Raw genomic sequence first — 23,943 nt, 5'->3', positions numbered from 1 at the left:
ACTAAAAATAACATGAAAGTTCAAAAATTTTCAAAAAGAAATTATTTTGACTGTTAAAAGGCTAAACAAATACAGCTTACATGATGTTATACCAGCTTATAAACATCTGTACCTGCTGCTAAACATCATCGTTGTTAGCATGTGGATATTAGCATTTAGCTGCATGTAGAATAATAGTAGGCAGACAGATGGATGAACACTTAAATTCAATACATTATAAATCCTCTGATGTTAATTCTCAGTAATTTAATAAATATTTCTGACTGATAACAAGCTAAAATAACATATATGTAAAGTGGCATTTGTTATACTCAGCATTAATGTGTTATCTTTGATAATATTTGTCATCTTTTTATCCATTTCTACTATTAGTAGCATGCTGGCATTAGCATTTTACTGCATGTAAAACAGTGATAGGCAAATAGCAAACACTGACCTTCTAAAAAATGAATGAATTGAAGAATGAATTAATAAATCTATGTATAAGCATATTATACCATATTATTAATCATCTGAATAAAACAATGCTAATATCATAATAGGTTTTGAATGCTAGCCAGCTAAATTAATACAACTAACATGATTTATCTGCCTATTAATATTACACTTATTAGCATCAACCTTTTAGCTCTGTCGGTGTTAGCATACTGTGCTTGATAGCCACATATTAGCTACATATAGAACGTTGACAATATCTGGCAAACAGACAAATATAGGATTTTATTTTTTATGCTGTAGAAAACTCAATCATATTAACTATAGGACATCATATATTTAGTACTACCCACATTGTAATTCTGTCATTTCCAAAAATTCGGCAAAGCTAATATTATGTTTATATGCTAGGGGCTGAAAGAAGGCAAGTAACTCACGTATATCAGCTCATTCACATGAGCTGTCAGGTCAGAGGATCCCCATAGTGCTGAAACCTGGTAGACTTCCTCATGTGCACATCTTTCTTGACGTAAACCAATGCACCCATCCATTTAACTATCTCTCTTTCTGGCCAAGAAACAACCCCTCCCTCCTTCCTTCAGCCACTGTGACAGACTCATCTGCCATACATCTGTTAGAATAAGGGATTTAGTTCTGCTTAAGTTGCTTTCACCAATTCAGGGAAGCCCCTTACAGCAAAGCGCTTCTGTCCAATTTAAGCCCTGACTGGCCCAGCCCTGATGACAAACACTTGTTTTTCTCAGTGTGTTGTCTGGACAGCTGTGGCTGATGCATCTTAGGAACAAACTTAGGGTTGATTATATGTCCTTTATCCCAAGCTAGCTCATGGGCAGTGAAGCTGACTGACGCTTTGAACTCTTGGCTGGGGAATTTATTGCACGTCCAGCAGCTGGTTTAAAGGACACTTGCGGAGCTACGATAGCAACAGTTGCCTGTTCCAGTAAGGCTAAAGGTGACCAATAAAATGCATAAAGTTGCTCGTGTTTTTTTTTTTCAAGAACTTTTTACAAGAATATTCACGAAGAACCCATCAAACAGACTTTTGCTTAATTTTGCAAAAATGCAGCAAAGCCATTGTAGCTGGGCTTAATAACGTATTTGTGTCACTCATTCTTTGTTTTATGTACTGTATTTGTTTTGTGTATTATACTGATAATGATCAAATAAAAAGGATTAGCAAAGATGCTATATAATATATTGCAAACACTGCTGTAGCTCAAATGTTGCTTTGTTGAATCCTGATTAAAGCTGCACATATAAAAGGAAATCTGACACGTATGTCTGAATCCTATCTGTTTGATTGTCTATTGATATTAAATGCTTTGATGAACTACTTAATGCAATTAGGGTCACTTAGAAACGTTATTTTTATAAGTAATGCAAATTTGCTTTAATTTGATATAATGTGAAATTCATCAGAAATCTTTTTCTTTTCCATTTTTTAAGTTTGATCTGCCTAGTATCTAAGAGGGCATACAGAGGCCCATTGTCACTGTGTTTCAGTGGGATATGATATGCTGTGGTATTTTTTTCATAATGATATGGTAGATGATGATATGTGTTTATATTTTCCCAGTTAATGAAGCTGTCAGAGGTTTTAGTTTGACAAATAAACTCTTTATAGCTTAATTAAATGGGACCTGCTAAGCAAAAGTCAGCTTGTACTGCTCTGTTAGGGGAGTAGTACACACCTTTGTGTTAAGCCCTCAGCTTTTCAGTTTCATGCACTGAATAACCTTCATTTATTAGGGCACACGTCATTGTTTTCCCATACAGGCTTACACACAGCAAGCCAAATGGATTGCTGTGTGTAATGATGACATATTTCATCTGAGATAAAATCTTTGGGAAATGGTTTTCCTAATGATCAGTCGGCCTTTTACAACAGACAGTTATCAGCCTAGGCAATAGCTTTTATCACTTGTTATCAGTCCTGTACATATCAACAACAGGTGGTGTCATCCACCTACAGGGTGGAGACTGTTTTGCCCTTCTAAATTTAAGTAATAATGAGGAACTGTCAAGCAGATTTGCCTTTTGGACAAAACTTACATCATTTAAAAAAAACAACCTTTTTATGTTTACACTAGAAAAAAGATTGTGCTCTGTATAAACTGATCAAGTACATTTCATTTGACCAGATTCCACTGAATTTTATATTTTTCTGATATTTCAAAATTACATCGAAAATATACATGTACATGTAGTTAAATAAGTCAGCATATTGGGCATAAAATATTTTGAGTGTTGGAACTAAAAGTCCTTTTGTTATGTGTACAAACAAAAAGGTCCTGGTTTGGGATAAAATGCACACTTTTCAAATATACATCACACATTGCAAAGTTACATTTGAAAGCATGCCTTACAATATTAGCAAACACTTTGCATGACCTTTGTCACACATAGATGTCGACAAATCTGCTCATCACTGATTATAATGGATAACTGTTTTGTGAGCCTGCTAGAACGTAGAGGAGTGAGCCTCACCACACACTTTACTACTTAAGGAATGATTCCGTTCCTTATAAATGGTCATTTACACTGAATCAATTTAATATTTGATTAACAAAACCTAGGACTTTCACTGTACACATCATGCTTTTATCCACAAAGATAATCACAAGCTGCTAATTCTTCTGAATATCTAAACGATTGCAAAGCTATGACAAGAACATCATGTAATTTCATCACTCATAAAAGGAGAAACCATGTCAGTCCATTCACTTTTCAAATTAAGATTGGGCAAACAGTCTTATCACACAAAGTAACAAAGAGGACAGAACTTGCACATTTATTTTTTTATTCTTAAAGTGTGTTTTGCTGACAACACTGTTACTTCTGTGAGTTGGTAAAATAACTATGGCAACACGATTTTCAATTAATTATGTCATCATTATTAATCAATTATTCCTGCAGGTCTCCTAATACTGTCACTAGTGTGGATAGGCAAAAATAACTACATGTACATGCTTCTTAATTCATTACAACAGTATTACTAATGAATCACTCCTGCTGGTCCACGCTTGGTCAGCAGGTTATTTCTTTTCGGCTGCAACACTGCGGGAAAGACTTTCTCTTTCTCGCCGCCAGGGGGCAGCGAAGCCTCTCGAGTGGCACTCACTAGTTCAGAAAGGAAAAAAGTCTGGCAGGTTTGTAAGCTGAACGCAGGGCTGCCCTGCTGAGCTGTGGGCCTATTCAGAAAAAAAAATACTGTGAGGAGGAGAGCTCGCTGTGACTCTGTGGCACGTAAACAGACGTGTAAAGTCTGAACATGACTTCCAAGGGCGATCATCATCATCATCAGGCAAACTGCAGATATCAGTTCGCACTGAGTCAAACTAGATATTATGCTGTTTACTTATGAGTTGATGCTTATTTCTGAGACTTTTTCTTTGGATGAAAGGAAGTAACTGAGTTTTGAGAAGTTCCGGTTCTTCTTTTAGGACTAATTAATTAAAACAAGATAATATTGATAATAATGATAATAAAAACATCTGATGGTAATAAAGATAATAATAATCACCATCATCATCATCATGCCAGAGTCAGAGCAACAAAAGAGGGGGGTGTTTCCGTGTGCAGTTGTGATCCAGGTAGTGTATGAGTCACGCAAGATGCTCATCTCCTAAGGTTCACCACCTCCACCAGCAGCAGAAAGCGTCACCCTGCCACTCTGGTGCCCACACACGGAGAAGGTGGAGTGGAGGGAGGCACCGCCGCTGGATCCCGTCAATTAGACTCCCAGCACCCCCCCCCCCCCCCCCCCCCCCCACACACACACCCCATCCGCCCCTTACCCCCGCCTCCCTACCCCTCCCACACACACACACCATCCTTCTCTTGCTTCGGCTGCCGCTTGTGTTGGGCTGGATCTCACTGATTGATCGTCGGGTGCCTTTCCCGGAGGAAACCCTCCCCACGAAGGAGCGAAGAGGACCAGGAGGAAGTGTGGTGGAGGGAGGTGGGGGGCGGGAGAGAGCTCGCGATCCGCTGCTGTGGTAGTGCTGGTGCTGTTGTTGTTGGTGGTGGTGTTGGAGGTGGTGGTGGCTGTTCGGTGCACATGACGCGCAGGAGAAAAAAGTGCGTGGGCGGATGAGGAAGTTGAGAGCTGGGATTGATGGTTCCACACCTTTTCACTGCGCTGGCACTTGATCGCGGCAGCAACGCAGCAGCAGCAGCGGCAACAGCAGCAGCAGTCCACCGGTTCCTGCGATCAGAGGTGATCCGCGCGTGGGAAAATGACAATCAAGTTTGTGGTCACCCTCTTCACACTTTTGCTCGCTGGAGGTGCTCGGTGAGTGTCATTTACACCTTTTTTCTCTCTCTCTCCCTCTCTACGATCAACAGCTGAGAGCAGCGTTAAAGCTTCAAAAGTTCGACTGCTGTGAATGAAATCCTATACATGTGTGAAAGAGCCTGTGTGGTAATGCATGGTTCTTTTTGTTTCTTTTCTTTTTTTCCTAAGGGTTTCCCTCACACACACACGCACACACGCACTCCTACAGAAAAAAAAAGGGGGGGGGGGGGGGGGGGATAAACGACAGCACCATTTACTGCTGCGCCCAAATCCACAGTCTGGGGGTCTCACAGTCATTTACAGCAGGCTCCAAGTCATCATGAATCAAACATGTTCTTTTTTTTCTCTTTTTTCTCTGCGTCAAAGTTTTCATGACAATTGTGTTTCTTTAAACATGATTAAGACCTCTCGTTCCCCTCCTCTCCTTTTCTCCTCACCCCCTCCTCCACCCCTTCTCTCTCACACACACACACAAACAGCTCTGATTTACGGGAATATGGCGACGACGATGAGGATCATCAGGACACCACTGTCAATCAAATGCTGGTGCCCAGGTCACACCAGGAGGACGCAACGCTCATTCTGAACAATTTGCTCAAGGAGTACGACAAGACTCTGCGCCCAGACATCGGAGGTAAGGATCAGGAGTGGTGGGGAGGAGTTGGAGGCTTTTTTGGTTGGAGGAGAAACTTTGGTGGTGCTGTCCAGGGACTGGCTCTGTGCCTGAGCTGTCCATGGTGCTGAAACTAGTAGCGCTGCTGTGAGGGTGGGAAGATGACATCCCCTTCCCCTCTCTCTCAATCATTTAAAAATTAGGTTTCTTCAGTTATGCTGGGACAGATTTGGTGGATTTGGGTTGCTGAGATCTCTGCAAGAATTAGGGATAAAGTCCTTTTTAAGTGTTGGGAACTTTATTTATCTAGTGGGAGATAAAAACTACAGGGGCATCTGAATTTTTCAGTATTTACATCATTTACATGGCTAATGGTTATTTGTGTTTCTATCAATAAATTAACAGTAAATGGAGAGGAAATAAAATGTGTCCACTTCTTGGGTTTCTGGCAAATTATCTGCAAAGCTAATTCACTTAAATGCAGTTTAATTCAAAATGCAAATAGGACCATGTTCTTATGTTGGCTCTACATTAGCCAAATTTACAAAGACGTACAGTGCTGTGCAAAATTATTAAACCACCCGTCATTTCTCTATATTTTGTTAAGAGCATGGGAAATAGCTGCAGAGAAATGTGGGCAAACATGCATGGAAACACAATATAAAAAGCAAAAAGAGTTTGTTTAAGAATAATGGCAGTCAAACTAAATATTGACTTTTAATCTTGTTAGAATCATACAGGCTGAACTCTCTTCAGGAGTAGTTCCCCAGGCTTCTCGAAGGACATTCAAAGCTCTTCTTTGGATGTTTTGCCTTTTGTTTCCCTCTCTATCAGTACTGTTGAGGCCTGGGCTTTGGGGAGGCCAATCCATGATCACTATTGTTCCATTGTGTTTTTACTATTCAGGTATGCTTTTATTGCATTGTCAATGTGTTTGGGATCATTGTCATGGTGAAATATTTCCACTTAGATACTTTCCAGATCATATTTCTTGGTAGATCAAAATCGTACAGTGCTTTTCATGTTTGTAATTCCATCAGTTTTGACAAGGCAACATCACTGGCTCTCAAGTCCTGTGTCAGATCTTTGCTGAATTTTTTTCTAGCTTTTTTAAAGAATGTGACTTTCAGCTACTGTTCAAATGTATGCTGTAGAGCAGCGGTCCCCAACCTTTTTTGCGCCACGGACCGGTTTATGCCCGACAATATTTTCACGGACCGGCCTTTAAGGTGTCGCGGATAACTACAACAAAATAATACTAGTACCGGTACCGAAAAAAAGAAGATTTATTCATAACACACGTGAAAAGACCCAGGAAAACCGAGTTAACGATAAAAACAATAACAAAATAACGCTGAAAACCGATAAAAACCCTGAAAACCATACATTTCACACCTGAGCTTCAACTCTCGCGGCCCGGTACCAAACGACTCACGGACCGGTACCGGTCCGAGGCCCGGGGGTTGGGGACCGCTGCTGTAGATAGGTTTTTAGGCCTACTTGTCCAGCTTCCTCAGTTTTTTTAAGGAAACATTGCACACCATGCCCAGATATGCCAGTTTTTCAGTTAAGTGTCTTTTTGGAGGGTTTGGGTTTTTTTTTTTTTGTAGATGCGAGTAAAGCAATGGAAATAAATTGTGTGTTTTTGCGACAGGCTGCAAGTAAGAAATTGGTCCTTTGCTAAGTTGTCTGCTATGTGTAGACATAACACTGGTTCATGCGTTGATCTTTTGAGTTTGGTGCCTTTTTTATGCTTAATAAACAAAAAAATCTTGCTTAACACCAGCATGTTAGCATTAGCATTGTTAGCATAGTAGCAATGACAGTAGCATTTAGCAAAACGTAGCACACCGGTTGGCTTTAACCATTCAGTTTGAATCAAAAGGTCATTAAATAAATCAAAAAACTAAGAATGTAAATACGAGCACACCGTGCTAGCTTATCTGGCTGTCACTCCCAAACCACAAAGACATTTATCGCTTTCACACATGTGATAGAATGAGTTACCCACAGCTGGCAGGCCATGCCCAGTTTGTGCTATGTGTGTGTGTGTGTGTGAGAGCGAGGGTGACGACGGGAACTCGAGTCCAAATCCTCCCTTGATTGCACCCACGTTCTCACTGCTGTGGTGCAATCAAAGCCCTGAGCTCCTTGGAGGAGAACATTCCTCTTCAGTGAGGTCTCTAATCAAATGGTTACCGGTTTGTTCCCCGGAGTCCTCTCATTGGTGGGCTGCTGGCTGGAAGGCTTTTCTGTGATGAACGTGCAATCCCGGCTTCTGTTGCTGCTGCATTTTAGAAGTCATTTGGAGAAATCAAGGCAGCCTGTCTTTATGGGCATGTGGTAGAGGAGTCAGAGGTGTGGTGGTTTCCAGTGAGGCGATTTTCACCGGGGTTTAGCACAGTGGCTCAATGTCATTAGACTGACTGCCTTTACTATATTAGCGGCACTATTCTGAATGCAGACATTACTCCAACAGTTTCTGCTGTGACCTTATTTTTATTTCTCTCATATTCCAATTTACGCTCGACACTTGGTAACATTCTCCTTGTGTTTCTTTTCCCTTGATTCAGAGTTTGCATTTACAATCAGCAATACAATCTGATATGTGGAGGCCATTCGGGAGCTGCTCTACTCTAATTTTGTTTTGCTTCCCGCAGCTCACTGTGATATTTTCCACTTCCACTTCACTTAAATGTTGAAATAAAATGCAGGCATTTTTGACAAGCTTCCTATACAGAGGTAATTTTTGTCTGAAATATTCTGTAATTTCCTATTAGTTCGGCCTACAGGAGGATGAAAGACATTTTGTACCAACAGTCATTCAAAAAGTTTTCAGAAGCTGCATACAAAGTCCTGCTTAAGCAGAACTCAAGGACATATCCACAGAGTCAACACGGGAGGGGGGGTGTGCAAACGCAGGTCTCACTGGGATGAGACCTAAGAATGGATTACTTATTGAAATGGTAGTGATTTCAAAGTGAACAAATAGTCAGTGTGTCTCTGTTGAGCTACATTTATTGCTACACTTGTGCTGTACGACAACTGAAGTCCAACTTGTGAAGTATCCGGAAAGATGTTTGCACCATTTGACTGCAACTCGACAGCTACTGGCAGTTATTTTTGAATAAATTTCACGCGTAAACTGTGCAATAAAATATAGATCTAGCCATGCAATAAAAAAACCAAAGACAATGTTAAAATCAAATAAACCCTGCTTTATGTCCAATGGCCAGCAGAGGGCGACTCCTTAGACTTCTATACAATTCGAATTATTTTGCAGCCAAAGAGACAGTTTGGCTTCATTTATGACTTCAGTGAACACATTACTGTTGGGTTTGTGGTCTTAATTATTAATTTCAATACAGACTAAGTAAATCACAGAAAAACTGTAAATAAAAAGGAGAGTAATGCAGGGTACACTTTGGAGCAATAATTCCCAAATTCCCAAAAACCAGAAAACCCCACGGAGCCAACCCCTAAATCTTCACTCTAATCAAAATGTAAGAGACAGTGATGCATTTCCATGAAAATCGGCAATGTTTTGTTATCACAGAAGCACCTTTCAAAAGATGAACCAGATTATATGAATTTCATATATTCGGCTTCCTTCACCTTTTTGCCGTATTCCAGTTCCTCTAAACTTTGTCTTTCTGCCATTTTTTCCCTGCTCAAAAAACTCTTAATCCTCTAAATGTCATCTTCCCCACTCTGAACACTTTATCACCTTAGGAGCTCTTTTAAGGGCTAAGATACTTTGTCAATCACTTACCTATGCCAGGATTTGGTCCTGACTTTAAGAGTGAATTCTTAGTAAACTTCATAATTCTGAGAATTTTCTTAAAATTTCATCTTAATAAGCCTCAGTCAGATGCTACACTCTTCACCCTCAGGTTTATACTAAAAAGCCTTGCTCATGAATTTTCAGGCTCTGGTGGGAAACACTGTATCTTCCGATCATTAATAATGTTTATTTGTCTTTCTCGGAATGCTTCAAATGATTCCCAGATATCATCAACAATTTTTTTCCTCCCTCTGTCTCGCGTTCACCAGCAGCTTGCTCGGATCGGTTCAGCCTGGTAGTTCACCTTGTGGGAAGAGAGGAAGAGGGGGTGGGCGTGTGGGGGATCACCCTCCGGCTCTGCTTCCGTAATTAGGGATGAAATTTTGATGAGATCCAGTTGACAAACCTCAGTGTCGTCCATGAAATGTTAATTTCTTAGCAGGATTATGTGAAGCAGTGGAAGCACGTGTGTATGTGTGTGTGTATGTGTGTGTGTTTGTGTGTGTGTGTGTGTGTGTGTGTGTGTGTGTGTGTGTGTGTATGGGAAAACGTGCACAGACAACACACTTACAAACATACTTGGAGATGACGCTGAGTCAAAGACAGATCTGGGACATTTAAGTCATTGTAAAAGAGAGTGGGTTCTGTTGAGATCCGCTGCAATGAATCTCTGAGAAAACACACACACACACACAGCAAAGAAAGTAAATTCACGCAGACAGCAGCCACTGAAGTCGGCACTGTGAGGCTCATTTCCAAGACACACCTTGATTTTGACTAAATCAAAGTCATCCTCACACACACACACACACACACACACACACACACACACACACACACACATATAAAAACACTGTATTTCTGTTTGCCTCTTCTCGTCTGTAGTTGTGCTTGTTTATAAGCCGCTGGCTGTGGAACCAGAGCACATACTGTTGTTTTAAGCAAATGTGAAATTTTACTATTAATTGGCTGCTAATTTCTAAGTTGAACATTTGTGTCTCAAAGCAAGGTTCACTTCTTCAGCACAGACAATCTGCATAATACTAAATTCTTCGACAGTGAAGACAACAATTTTCCACGCCTGAAAAAAAATCTGCTACTATTAGCTAACTAACATTGGCATTATCAGCACTGACAGTGAGAAGTGCAAAGAAATTCACCACCTGGTTACTTTATACAGCAATATGCAAATTGAAGCACAGCACAAAGTTATTAATAACGTTATTCTGTTTATTTTTTTCATTGACAGAAAACAGCTTTTTAAATTGATACACTATGGGTACAGTAAAGACCATACACAGGCATGTAGAACAATATTTTATTATTATATGGTATGACAAAAAATAGTCAAATACAATGAAACACAAAAATGTAACAATACTTTTGCCCTAATTAGATCTTAAGTTTTATTATGTTGAAATAAATAAATACAAATAGCCTCAAAATTCAAATCAGAAAGGAGTTTGTGTGTGTGTGTGTGTGTGTGTGTGTGTGTGTGTGTGTGTGTGTTTGTGTGTGTGTGTGTAGTTGAGTGTGTATTTATATCTTTGTGGGGACCAGACATTTGAAATTTACTATACATAAGGACCAACCGCCCTTATGGGGACGAAAATCCTGGTCCCCACAAGTTTGAAGGCAATTTTGAGACTCAAACTTTGATATTAGTGTAGGTTTTGGTTAGGTTTAGGGTAAGGGTTAGGGTTAGGCATTCATTTTTCATGGTTAGGGTTAGGGGCTAGGGAAAGGATTACTTCAATTAGAGGTCCCCACAAAATATGAATACCCAACGTGTGTGTGTGTGTGTGTGTGTGTGTGTGTGTGTGTGTATTATAATCCTAAAACTATGTGAAATGCTCAGTGCTTTCAGTCAGGCTTTGACTAATGAAGCTTTTGTCCCTTATGCTTCAGACTTTAACTAATCTATTTTCTATAAATTCTCTGAAATTCAAAGACCTTTGAGTTATTTTACTTTAGAATGGATAAAAAGGTTTCAACGCAGTGAAAATCAAAAAATCCAAGAGACTACAGTATAACAGGGTTGTTAACTTAGGCTACGTTCACACTGCAGGCGAAAGCGCATCAAATCCGATTTTTTCGCCCCTATGCGACCCGTATCCGATCTTGGTATGACAGTGTGAACGGCACAAATCCGATATTTTCAAATCCGATCTCGGCCACTTTCGTATGTGGTACTGAATCCGATACGTATCCGATGTTTTAGAAAGCGACTGCTGTGTGAACGGTCAAGTCGCATTAAATCCGTCTTTTACGTCACTGACACGAGACAGACGCCAATTATGAGCGCCGGAGAAGCGCCCGATAGGACATCGCGAACGATTTCCTACCATCCGGTGAAACTGTTGGGAAGACAATGTTGGAGAAATGTGAACATTTTATTTTTACTGTATTTTCTGCAGATTCTGACAGAAATCTGCAGCTATCCTTTGAAGCACCGCTCCTCTAAAACAGAAAAAACGATCATTATTAGGTCATCTACATTATAATATAAATAACAAAATAACTTAAAGCAAAAATCTGGAAACATAAAGTCCGAAGTCTTTATATTAAGGGCAATCAGTCAAACAATACTGTTTGCCCTGGGTCTAAAGAGAGCGAGTTCTGTGTGACATCTTCTTTTGCGCATGCGGGCCGCTTTGAGCGTTCACACTGGAGAGCGTTCGATGTCGCATTTTATGTGTAGTGTGAACAGGCAGACAAAAAAATCGGATTTGATCAAAAAATCGGAATTGAGCATTAAGACCTGCAGTGTGAACGTAGCCTTTGTGTCTCTGTTTGTTTTCCTCCTGTCACATCCAGTCTTGTGAAGTGAGCAGCGAGTCTAATCTTCATATAAAGTGGGTGACTGGTCCACTTGAGAAGGGAAAAGCTACCCACATATCCTCCGAGCAGAGCAAGTGTTGAGCCTCACCTTAAGCGATAAGAAGCAGTTCCCCTTAGATGAAGATGAGATGCTTTTGTGTCCCTATTGTGTCACTTTCCTTTTGGATTCAGAGTGTGATCACTGTGTGAGATCTGGGTGATCCTCATGTACTGTGCAAAGATGCGCATTGGTGTATGTGTCAGTGTTTGCGTCTGTGGAATCGAGGACAAAGAGGGCTGGAGCAGAAGGCTTTGTAAGCTGCGAGGGCTCTTCAGCCACTCACATTTAAAGTTTGGAAGCCAGGATGATTCAAGGAACTCAATTAAACTTGGGTCTGAGGCGCATTCTAAAAATACAAAGGGCCAACAAATTAAAAGCTTCATTTAAGACAGATTCAAGTTTTATTTTGACTCCAACAAATATCACCCTGCTGTCATTAATACTCAGCAGAGCACCAAATGGGACTGAAAATACGTCTTAACTGATGCATCACTTCCTTCTGCTAAAAACTACAGTGCATTAGTTTGATTTATGTGACACCAGTTCAACACAACAGTCTATATATTGCAAAGTAAATACACTACAGAAAGACAGTCCCAGTAATCTGATGATCTCTATTAGTAAGCACTCGGAGACAGTGGGGATAAAGAACTCACAGCAGAAACAGGCTCATGGATGGACAGACATCTATTGCGGGGTGAAAGGGAAAAAAAAACAGAAAAGAGAGATAGATGCATAGTGAAATCACAAATAACAACAACGACCACCAACAAGCTACAGAAGAGAGGGGGCATATCTTTTGTTTTGTTTTAATGATATTAATGTTCATCCATTCTCTTCTTCTGTGCAGTCTTTCTTCTGCTTCTCTGCATAAGCAGAGAAGCCCATGCCTCCCTCTCACCAACCACCTCCTCCAGCTCACCCACTTGAACACCAGGCCCGCTGAGAGATTTCTCCAGCATGTCCTGGATCTACCCTGGGGCCTCTTCCTGGTGGGCTATGCCCAGAACACCTTCACCCAGGAGGGACTCAAGAGCCATCCTGTTAGATGGCCGAACCACCTCAGCTGGCTGAGTAGTGGAGCTGCTCTAAGCCTTTCCCGAATGGCTGAACCCCTCACCCCATCTCAAAGGAAGAGACACCCTTTGGAGAAAGCTCACTTGTATCTGCGATCTCATTCTTTCGGTCACTACTCAGAGTTCGTGACAGTAGGTGAGCGTAGGAAAGTAAATTGACTAGTAAACCGAAAGCTTTACTATATAATATTTTGCTTTAAGAATATATAAAAGTTATTATTAAGAAAAGACTCCTCTTATGCCACACTTTGACTATATCAAATTTTTGTCTTTATAACATTACAGAGTCATAAAATCTTGCCTTTTCTTGCCTACAAAACTACAGTTCTAACTAGTCAGGCTTGCTGTCTTTGGCAACATATATGATGTCATTTGGAGGCACTAGCTAGCAACTGCCTGGTGAAGAATGCAAGAAGCAGTGTGTATGATACTGGTTGTCTTTTGTCCTTTCACAGTTCCAACTAATTAGACCGGCCACATTATCTTCTTTCCTATCCATCTGACTAGGATCCCTCCTGGTCGCTATGGGAGGAGGCTCCAGGGCAGACCCAGGACACGTTGGAGAGATTACATCTCTTGGTTGGCTTGAAAACCTCTTAGTTTCGCCACAGAAAAGCTGGACAGGGAAGTATAGACTTCCCTGTTTAGCTTGCTGCCACCCATAACTCAGCCCCGAATAAGGGGAAGAAGATGATGGATGGATGGATGGATGGATGGATGGATGGATGGATGGATGGAAATTATCCTCTTTCTCTTTACCATTTTCACACAGCTGATAGGGAGCTGGTAAAAAACAGTGCTGCGTTCTCCTACTCGTTCACCTGCAGTAACAGATGGGTCAAATGGTCATCATGAAAGACCCCCATAAATCAGTCTTTCTGTTGGACTGACAAGACATGTCAGAGGTGAAGCATTGTTTTTCACCTATTCCCAACAAACAGCAGCACTGTCTCCCCGGTCAAACCTGGGTGCAATATGATACCACAAACTGCACTATAGACAGTTTTTGATATGGCAGTCTGATTTGGGCCAATCAGACTGTTTCTTACAATTTCTGTGTCATGTGTTGCATTGTGCAATTGCTTGTCTGAACTAGCAGTGGCACTTTTAAGCAAAAGGTCATGGAAACAAACTGAAGATGGGCGATGGGGTGGGTGGACGCGTATGTTGTGACAGGTTGGGTGTTGGGGGTGATGTGCAGACTTATGAAATGTCTTCGATGTCGGCACATTTCATTTTGTAACAATTTTTCAACCAAAGACAGACATTAAGCCAGTTATTCAACACTGAAATGTCTGTTGTGTTATGACGAGATAAAACAGTCCCCGAGAAGACCAATAGCCCGTTGTCAACGGGGTTGATATTGATGTAGTCTGAACATGGCATTAGCAAGTCCAGTAAGGATGTCCAGCGTAATTTCACACTGGGCATCAAACAAATTGGAACCATTTTTCAATCAAAAGTCAACGTCATGAACGGGTGTTCGAGCAACCATTGATTGTGCTGTGCTCCAAATCATACAGACACAAAATGTCTGATTTGATCAGCACAACCTGCAGAAACTGTCTTCATTTTAATTCCTTGATTTTTTTTTCTTTTCAGAAACAATAAAATAACCTTATACTATCATGCTGTTTGTCTCGCTTATACATAAAATGCACAGTTCAGTTTCAGCCTGGATGTAGCTGAATATTGCCAGGTAGCTAATTCAGTTTCAGCTTGTGTGTGATCGCAGGCAGTAACTGTGACTGAAGGCTGTAATTGTCTATAGCTAACAAGCTATTGATCTACACTGACTGACCAGGTCGCTGCAATCATATCTGCCATTATTGCCTCCCCGAATATGTCTGGCGCTTACAATTAAGTCAGTGGGTGGTGGTGGAAATTGAAAGACTGCGTGCGCATATGAATGGGAAGGTGCTGTGCATGTGTGTGTAGTTTTATTCATCTACACTCATTTGTGGCCACTGATATGGCTTTCCCTACACAGAAATATTATGCACTTGAGCTAAACATGTATGTGTCTGTGTTTGTGCACGTTCTTCTGAAGTCTACAGAGAGAGACACTTCAGAAGGATTCAGATAAAAGGCAGGTGTGTCAGAAATAGAAACTGAAGCTGCTCAGATATTGTTGGTTTGCAGCTGTTTCCTGTCTCTTTTACTTCTATTTCCATCTGTTTTTCTTCGTCTTCATTCAGCCCCCCACCCCCACCCCCACCACCACCCCACCACCACCCCACACACACACACACACTCCTTTTTCCACTGCTACCTATATAATAATGTGTATCAATAATGATGCTCAAAATTTCAGAGTTGTCGAAATTCAGGCAAAAGTTTGACCTGCTTTACATGTGTATTAAAAATGTCATAGACCCGTTTCAGTCACTTCAGGGCAAAGCGTGCAGAGCAGAGGATGGGATGTAGGCGCTGCGACATTTGTTCAATTCTACTCATATTCTTGTGCATTGTACGTAAGCAGGCCTGCATTTTCGCCTTGTTTGATGAATGATTTAAGTGTATCCAGTTTCCGTTATTAAAGCATGAAACGAGTGGAAATCAAATTTGAGAAAACTTAACATTATTTGCAAAGGAAGTTCAGACTGTGTTTATATATTCTTTTCTGTACCACTGGGCCCAAAATAGCAAGGAGGTGTTTGTTTTGTTCCCAAGCGCTGTGATTTCACATTGATGTGCAGCTTTAACTGAGGGGGAAAAAAAGTGAGTAGAAAGAAAGTGTTGTTAACTATCTGTGATGAAAGGGGCGCTTTCCGGCTCAGAAAGGATAGAAAGGGATGTGCTAGCACTACTTCACAAGTAATCCAGGTGCTCAAGTAAGAAAAGAGCTAAATGTTGAGAAGATGAATCGACCCGTCCACTTTCTGTTGGGACTGAAATGTCTCCGCAGGAGTGCACTCATTAAGGTGGTGCCATTGAAACTCTATAATACATAGTGTGTGGCCCAAACACAGAGCGAGCTGCCTCCTTTTCTTTGCCACTTCCAGTATTGCAAGGAAGAACGTAGGCTAGAGACTCTTTGATATCAAATGATAAATGGTTGAGCCGACTGTAATTAGTGGCCATTAGTGGATGTATATCATCTGCACAGTTATTTAGTCATTACAGTTGCCTGACTCATTTTTACTTTTCCCCTCAGGCTGTGTACTTCTACTAAATCGTTCAATGTGTTTTTATATGCATAGCACAGCTCATCTGTCTCTCCTCCAGTCTTCACTGTGCCCATCCCTAACACATGCGCCTGAAACAAAAAGTTGAGGAAATAAACTAATGTCTTTGCAAACACACAGTGGCATTAAGCTCTAATTTAAAATCAAACCAGCAGACTGAAACATAGGGCAGAAAAGTTGGCATGAAACTGTATGTGCATCTGTTTGGCATGGCTTGGTTATGTACTGAGAATAATAATATTAACGATAATAACTGAGTGCATCCATTGGTACAGCCTTAGTCTGATGTTATTAGTGAAACTGGGCCAGCATCTTAGGATGCTAGCATTAACTACAAAAATTGATTATTGCCCAAGCATTACTTTGAGCAACTGCAAATAGTTGCAGCAATTGCAAGGTGACTGCACAGGTCCCCAGGTAGGAGGAAACCTGTCTCCAAACAGTCGCAGTCCAACTCAGACTGACCTCAATCACCCTAATTTATAAAGACACCCCTTGTAATTTATAAAGACAGACAGATGCCCTCAAGTTGCAATCAGTCTGGTCAGTCTGTGATGATGAGTCAAACTTTACTGTGATGCATCTCTTTGCAATAGAACACACAACTCAGCTGGCTGCCAAATGGATGAATCCTGGTTGTATTCCTAAATAAAAATAATGTTTTTAATAACTTTCTCATTTTGCAGTTAAATGGCTTTCCTGCTGAAACTATTCTGGCTGGACTAATTTCTGTGTACACAGATTTGCAATTGATTTGTGACTTTTGACGACTTTGTGACAATAATCAGCATATTGTCACAAACTGATTGTGTGTATTTGCCAGTTTTACCTCATCTGCAAACTGAAAGCAAATTGACAGCACTGATTTCATCTTGTTGCCGTTTTATTGCCATCTTGACGCACCAAAGTTGCTTCGAAGACGATAACTGACTGCGAATGTTCACAGACCTGGTCCCTGTCTTCAAAGCCACGATTTCAGGCAACAAGTTAATTGCATACATTCACAATAATTCGTGTCATAATCTCCCACCGCCGTTTTCTCCTGTGTCACCCCTGTGTGGCTGTAGCACTAAGGCCACACTTATTGTGATTCTCATGCAAATCTGTGAATCACACCAGGAGCCAGACACATGTAGTTTATTGAAGTGCTTTAATTTAGTTCATCCTAAACCACCTTTTCTTGTACAACTTATTCCATATATAGGTTTTAAAAAGCCTTTATAAGATTTCGCCTTTTTTGTGTGTTTTTATAAGACAACTCAAATGTTTCCAGTAATATGACAGCCACCTGTCAGTCTGTTCGTATAGCGTCTTTAATTTTTTTATCAATCAGTGTAATTGCGTTACGTTAGGTAGCAGTGAGTAATGTTACTATACAATCTCAAGGTGAATATTGTAATTACCATCTTTAAACAATGTCATTACTCATTACTTTTCTCTTGCATAACACTAATGGCGAGTGACTACCCGCTCTTAGTCAGCATCAGCAAGATGACAGCTTTCTTCTTTTACAGTGAGTCGAGCTGCAATCTGTACTATTGGTGATAAAACAGTGATAATCGTTAACACTAACAATCATGAGTAAGTAATGATGAAACGAAAACAACCTGAGCAACTGAACTGAACAACATGGGATGATCATTGAACTATTTGAATATGACAGAATACAGAATATTGTTGCTCGTTAATCTATTTTCAGTTTATAGACTCTCTGTTCCTTATTTAGAACTTCACATCTTTTCTGTTGTGCAACGTAAAGCAGAAATGGTCAAATGACCAATGAATACAAAGCTACTTTATACTTGGTAAAGCTCTTACCCGGTCTACAGGCCTTTTTCTGACATGAGTACTAGACTAAGATCATGGTAAACATCATATATGCTAACACCTTCAGCTGGCACTATTTAGAAGTGACTTTGAGTGAAGTGACAGTGGCGGAGTAGAAGAAAGAAAGTCAATAATGATCGACAAAGCACTATATTACAACTATAAATTATATCTATCCAATTACATAGAGGATAAATGAGCACTGTCCCTGTTTCACTTAAACGCTAAAAAAAAATGAATGAAAGAAAAATCTTTTTTTTTTAAATGTATTGACGCTGACTTGAGCTCTCCGGTAGACAAACCAAAGCCCTGCTTCTTCACCACAATCCTTGTGGACATTATGACCTATTGATTTTTGGTTACTCTTCATTCTAACTAGGACAACATCAATCCTTCAGGCACCAAAACATGTATACTTGTCGGTTGCAGTAGGAGGAATGAACAAGTGAACCTTTAAAGTAGGAAGCTAAAGGTCATGCAATGCTGAGAGAAACTGCAAAAAAAAAAATGCATCTGTATGCATCTCAGATGCTACAGGACTCAGTTAGCCCGTTAGCATGGTAAATGTTAAAGTTTATAACAGTACAATTACGAAAAGACCAAAGGGCTGCCAAAAGAAGGAATCTTCTCTCTAAAAAGAACATGTCAGTACAGCTTTGGTTTGCAAAGTTGCATCTAAACAATTAGTAAGACTACTGGACAGAGAAAACAAAATTGGAGATGTTTGGCCATAATGGACACCACCATGTTTGATGAAAACCAAACACTGTATATCAGCACAAACACTTCATACCAACTATGAAGAGCAGTGGTGGAAGGGAGATGCTTGGACTTGTTTTGCAGTAACAGGACCTGGGCACATTGCAGTCATTGAGTTGACCATGAATTTCTCTGTATATTAAAGTGTTCTAGAGTCAAATGTGAGGCTATCTGTCCCATAGCTAACACTCGGCTGTCACTGGGTCCCAGAACAAGACAATGATCCCAAGTTCAGCAGGAAATCTACGACAGAATGGCTGAAAATGAAAAGACTCAAAGACCCAGCCAAAGTTTAGACTTCAACTGACTAAAACACTGTGGGAGGGCTTATGAGAGCTGGGCGTACATGACCTGAAGAAATGTCATTTATGATTCCTCCACAAGAATATGAGAGACTGATAAAGTCGAACAGAAAGAAGTTACTCTAAGTTATGGCTGTTAAAGGTGGTTCTACAAGCTACTGAATCACGGGGTGTACTTAGTTTTTCAAACACAGTTTCTACATTTTGGCTTAGTTTAATAAAAATGACATGCTGTAATATCTCAGGTTGTATTCAAAATATTTTGATGACTTTTATCATGACCTGATATGGGAAACCGTGAGAACCAAAAGAGGATGTGCTTTTGTTTTTCACAACTTTACAACTCTTATTATGGCTAAAATATATATTCAAAAATATTGGAAATTCACAAGTTTCTCAATTTTTGTCCAAAACATTAACATCTCAAATATATCTGAACAGCCTGATCTAAACATATATGAGCAGACCATGGCAACAATCCACCAACGAGCTCTGACCCTTTACATAGACTCTCTGTAACGGCATATACATGACTTATTACATCCCTTTAAATGTTATGGTTTTTTGTTTGTTTTTTTAGCTTTGTGTCAGTTTGACATTATATGAGTCTCAGCACTCAAAGTGTTTTAGTGACTGACTGTTTCAGATCTTGGAAACAGTGACATAATGTTCTGAAAAACTCTATGTGGTCCTCTTTGGTAATTGCCAATTTTCCTATTGAAATGCTTTTTAACATCATTACATTCAAATCATTAGATACAGTTGATGAATTTGCTTAATATTTTCCTAACAGGCTATAATTTTCATCACTGTAGCTACTCTGTTGGAACAAACTAATCTGGAAAATATGGAGAGAAATGGAAAATGTACTAATAGGTTTACCAATTACAATTAAATGAAACTGCTGCTTGAACCTCAACATCCACCAGGTCAGCAGTTACATGGAGAGATTTAGCAGGGGCGCAAGGTTCAGTTCACATCAATACATTTGTAATGAATTTTTACTTATTTAACATACCCGAGGGTAAGTCATACACCAAGCATACTGTAAGGTCAAATTGCAAGAGAATTGATTTGAAAGATAACATCTTTCTCAGTGTAGTTTCTGAAAGTATGCTCTTTTTGCATGAAACTCAAATAGATCCTAACCCTAATAATCTTCAGTCTTACCAGTGAGCTGCTTAAGGTTAAGAGGTTAAACAGCAGGAGCACCAGTTTAGCCTTGCATAGGTGGGGCTCAGGAGTAAGAGTGGGTCGTCTACCAGTCAGAGGTTGGTGGTTTGATCCCCACTCCACCTGTCAACGGCGGAACGTGGCTTGTAGTAAAAAGACTACAACATAACTCTTGGGTATGCTGTAGAAGGCAACATCAGGGTAGAAAGCAATAAATTACGTTAGCAATAATACTTCACTACCAAAGTTAATAGTACATTAAACTGGTCAATCTACTTACCTCATGGTGTTAACTAAAAAGTCCTGACATGGGACATGGATGGAGAACTTCTGCAGGTTTTCTGTTATGATTTGCAGATGGATGTCTTATAAGGTGGGACCTCCATAGATCACGACTTTTTCACTTTGTTATGATCATTGGATTTTTTTGAACTGGTGTAATGAGTGGTGGCGTGATAGCGAGTGGTGTACTCTCCCATTATTACATAACAATATCTGATTTTTGGATTGCTGGCGTGTCTAAGCACAAGTTAATCACTTCAGTTTGTTTCACCCTGCCATAGAGATAATGTTTTTGGTAGCACAAGTACTCATAAAACCTTTGTAGTGTTGTAGAGTGGGGTCATTTAAACAATACATTATAATTTGGCTTACATCCACCAAGGTCTAATGATTTATTGGTTGAAAATTGACAAAAACCTTTATAACCCTTGTAGAAACTCTTATTCTTACAAGTGTGGTGTGTATTGTCAACATTTATAAGGTACTGTATAAAGATTTTAAATATCATGTCACATCTGACCCCTGATCTCTCCTTACAGGTCAGTGGATTGATCTGAAGATCAAAGTGATAATACTGTCATATAGAGCTATTTAAAACTGTTTTGCTACCATTAATTGTATTAAAACAGCGGTCCCCAACCCCTGGGCCATGGTACCGGTCTGTGAGTCATTTGGTACCGGGCCGGTTATTAAGTCAATATCGATTATCCATCGTCTACTCTGACATACTGTTCATATACAAAATAGTATTCCCTTAAAAGTAAAAGTAAATACTGCCTGGAGAGTGAGCTGCCTTGGTTTGAGGTTGGTGCTCTTTGAGTGCTTCTTGCTGTGGAATGAAATGAGGGAGACATCAAGGGGAAGGCCTTGGAAAAGGTGGAACCCACGATATGCATGAACTCTAGGAATTTCTGGGGCTACCATAACAACCAGTGGGTGATATCACAATTTACTGCCTTCATATTGCAAAACCATCAGGACGAAGTTGACATTTCCCCTAACCTTGTCACCAGCAAATCAGATGTCGTAGTGATGGAGTTAGTGTTGTGTTGTACCATGCCAGAGTTACGATTGTGAGCATTAATCTCAAAGCACAGCTGTACCCGCGGCGTCACAGCTGCCAGCATGCCTTGGCAAGCAGCCGATGCAAACAAGTTTAGAACTGCAGTATCCTTAAAATCCAGTTTTATAAAGCATGCCAGGGAGGCAAAAAAAAAAAAAAAAAAACAGCAATGTGAGCTGTCACCAGCAGGAGACAAAGGGTTGTGTTACACTTTTAATCTTTGAATGCTAGAAGGGTTGTGCTATCCAGAGGGGCTTTGGGCAAACAGGGTGATAACTGTAGCCCTGCTTTGTCAGTGGCTTAATCGTATGTAACATTTTAACAGCTGCTTTATTGAATTCCCGCACAAAATTGCAGCGTTTCTAATAGTTACTCTTTGCACCCCTGGCTCAGATCTTTGTTGGCTTTGAGGCCAACTTGGCCCTTGCAGGCCTCTTCTGCTTGATCTTCACAGAGCTGACATTTGGCACAGCGGTAACACCTCACCAGCTGAAAGGACAATTCTCTCACAAGCCTCCTCGATGGGCTATTTCAAGTCCAGTGACATTTCATTAGATGAAGAGGAGTTTAGAGTCCTGGCAAATGCTTCTCCTCACATCTCAGGTAGCCAGGCTAGTCGAACCGACAGTCACCTGTGGGAGGGTGGTACGCCAGTTTCACAGACATGCCAGTGTGAGCACACGTGTGGAAATGGCAGATGCGAATGTGTACACACTTGCAGACTCACACACAAGCTGGTGGATGTAACCTTTTATGGGCTCTGTAATGCAAATGTCTCTTGCTTTGTGTGTGTGTGTTTGGGAGGCTTAATATCTGAGGATAAATCATTCTTTTCTTGAGTTTTGCACTCCAGTTTGTTTGCAGTGTCTTTTTAAAGAGTACTCAACTTGTTATTCTTTGGGACAAGGAAGGTGGTTCTCAAGCTGAATCTTAGTTTGAGGTACACTTGGGCGAAAGGTCTGTAACACCTGATGCTCACCAAAAAGACAAATCTTCTCATCATTGCCCCAGTCATGTGGTAAATATCCAGAAACAGACTCCCTCATCACTTTTGGGGGGATTATGATGTGCTGGCGCAGTGGCTCAAGAGTCCCACATAACACCAAAAAATCAGCATAAGCATATGCATATGCCAAAGATGGACTTCTGGGTCTGAAAAGTGAAGCCAAAAGTTTAAACCTGCATTCTTTCTAATGATCAGTAGGGGGCAACCTCTCTGGTTACAAAGAAAAGTTTTATTTTCTATGAGGAAACTACCTTCATCTTTGCTCAGTAAACACTTTCCTGATGAATTCATGATCTCTCTTCTACGTTTAATTTCTACTGAATAGAAGGTGCTGTTTGTTTCATAACTTATTGTATCTATTAAGTCAAAATGGAAGATGCAGAGTTTGCATTAGGGTGGACCTAGCTTATGATTCACAACCCCCTACCACCTTTCATCATCACACCTTGGTTTCCAAACATTAGGACAAGCTGAAGGCTTCATTACCGGACTCAATGATATCACAGTAGTCAAGTATTTTATATCCAGTCTATGCTAAATCTCCATCCTGTCTTGTGATTGACTGGAAGAGAGGAAAGCTGTCGGAGGACGGTTGTTATATTTTCCAATTCTGAATTTTTTTTTCGATTTTATATTTAAAATAGCTTAAAGCAGATGAGTTCCATGTACACTGTGTATTAAAAAAGGACCTAGCTGTCATGATGTCACCCACTGACTTTGGTTTCAGCATTTAAAGCCTCATAGTGGCTGCTGGAGTGTTAATATTTTGGCAGCAAAGTTACAAACCAAAGGACATTTGGGTCAGTTTAGTCAGAAACGCCCTAAATTGGTCATTTTCTCTTTGAAAATTGACCCAAGGTTAAATTGTTAAAATTGTCATTTTGAGGTTGTTAGCACTGTTGCCGTCTAGAAAGAAGGTCCTGTGTTTCAATCCACCATCTAGCCGAAACCTTTCTGTGAGGAGTTTCCCCATGTTTGTGTGGGTCCTGTCTAGGTACTGTCTAGGTATGCTGAATTTCAAAGCGAACAACTGAAGCAACTACCAATGGCAGTGAAGAATTTCTTTGAGTGACATGGTGATGACCTGGTAGTAAATACATCAGAAGGCTGCTCAGGAACGCAGAGTCTGCAAGCCAAGCGACCGGCTATCAGCTTCAAAAAGATGTGCGATGAGCATCCAGGGTGGATGCAGCTTTCTATCAACAATGTCCACTCTCATCCAATGAAATCTATTGC

At 40.4% G+C, this 23,943-nt stretch overlaps 1 protein-coding gene across 4 annotated transcripts in view; it reads left to right on the top strand.

The window, feature by feature from the left end:
• The first annotated feature begins 4,295 nt into the window (after positions 1-4,295).
• LOC134620725 (gamma-aminobutyric acid receptor subunit gamma-3-like) overlaps positions 4,296-23,943 on the top strand; it is a 153,901-nt gene continuing 134,253 nt past the window's right edge. For 3 of the 4 annotated variants that reach the window (XR_010092135.1, XR_010092136.1, XM_063466998.1), the window contains exons 1-2: positions 4,296-4,750; positions 5,233-5,387. Coding sequence is in view for 2 of the 4 variants with exons in the window: in XM_063466998.1 (XP_063323068.1) it covers positions 4,695-4,750; positions 5,233-5,387 (211 nt within the window). In the remaining 2 variants the exon portion in view is untranslated. The remainder of the gene's footprint in view (positions 4,751-5,232; positions 5,388-23,943) is intronic. The other variant, XM_063466999.2, reaches the window with a different exon arrangement.

Source organism: Pelmatolapia mariae, linkage group LG23, assembly GCF_036321145.2.
Source record: "Pelmatolapia mariae isolate MD_Pm_ZW linkage group LG23, Pm_UMD_F_2, whole genome shotgun sequence".
Lineage (NCBI taxonomy): Eukaryota > Metazoa > Chordata > Actinopteri > Cichliformes > Cichlidae > Pelmatolapia > Pelmatolapia mariae.
Note: the sequence above shows the minus strand (reverse complement) of the source record. Positions and strands in the feature narration are given on the sequence as shown.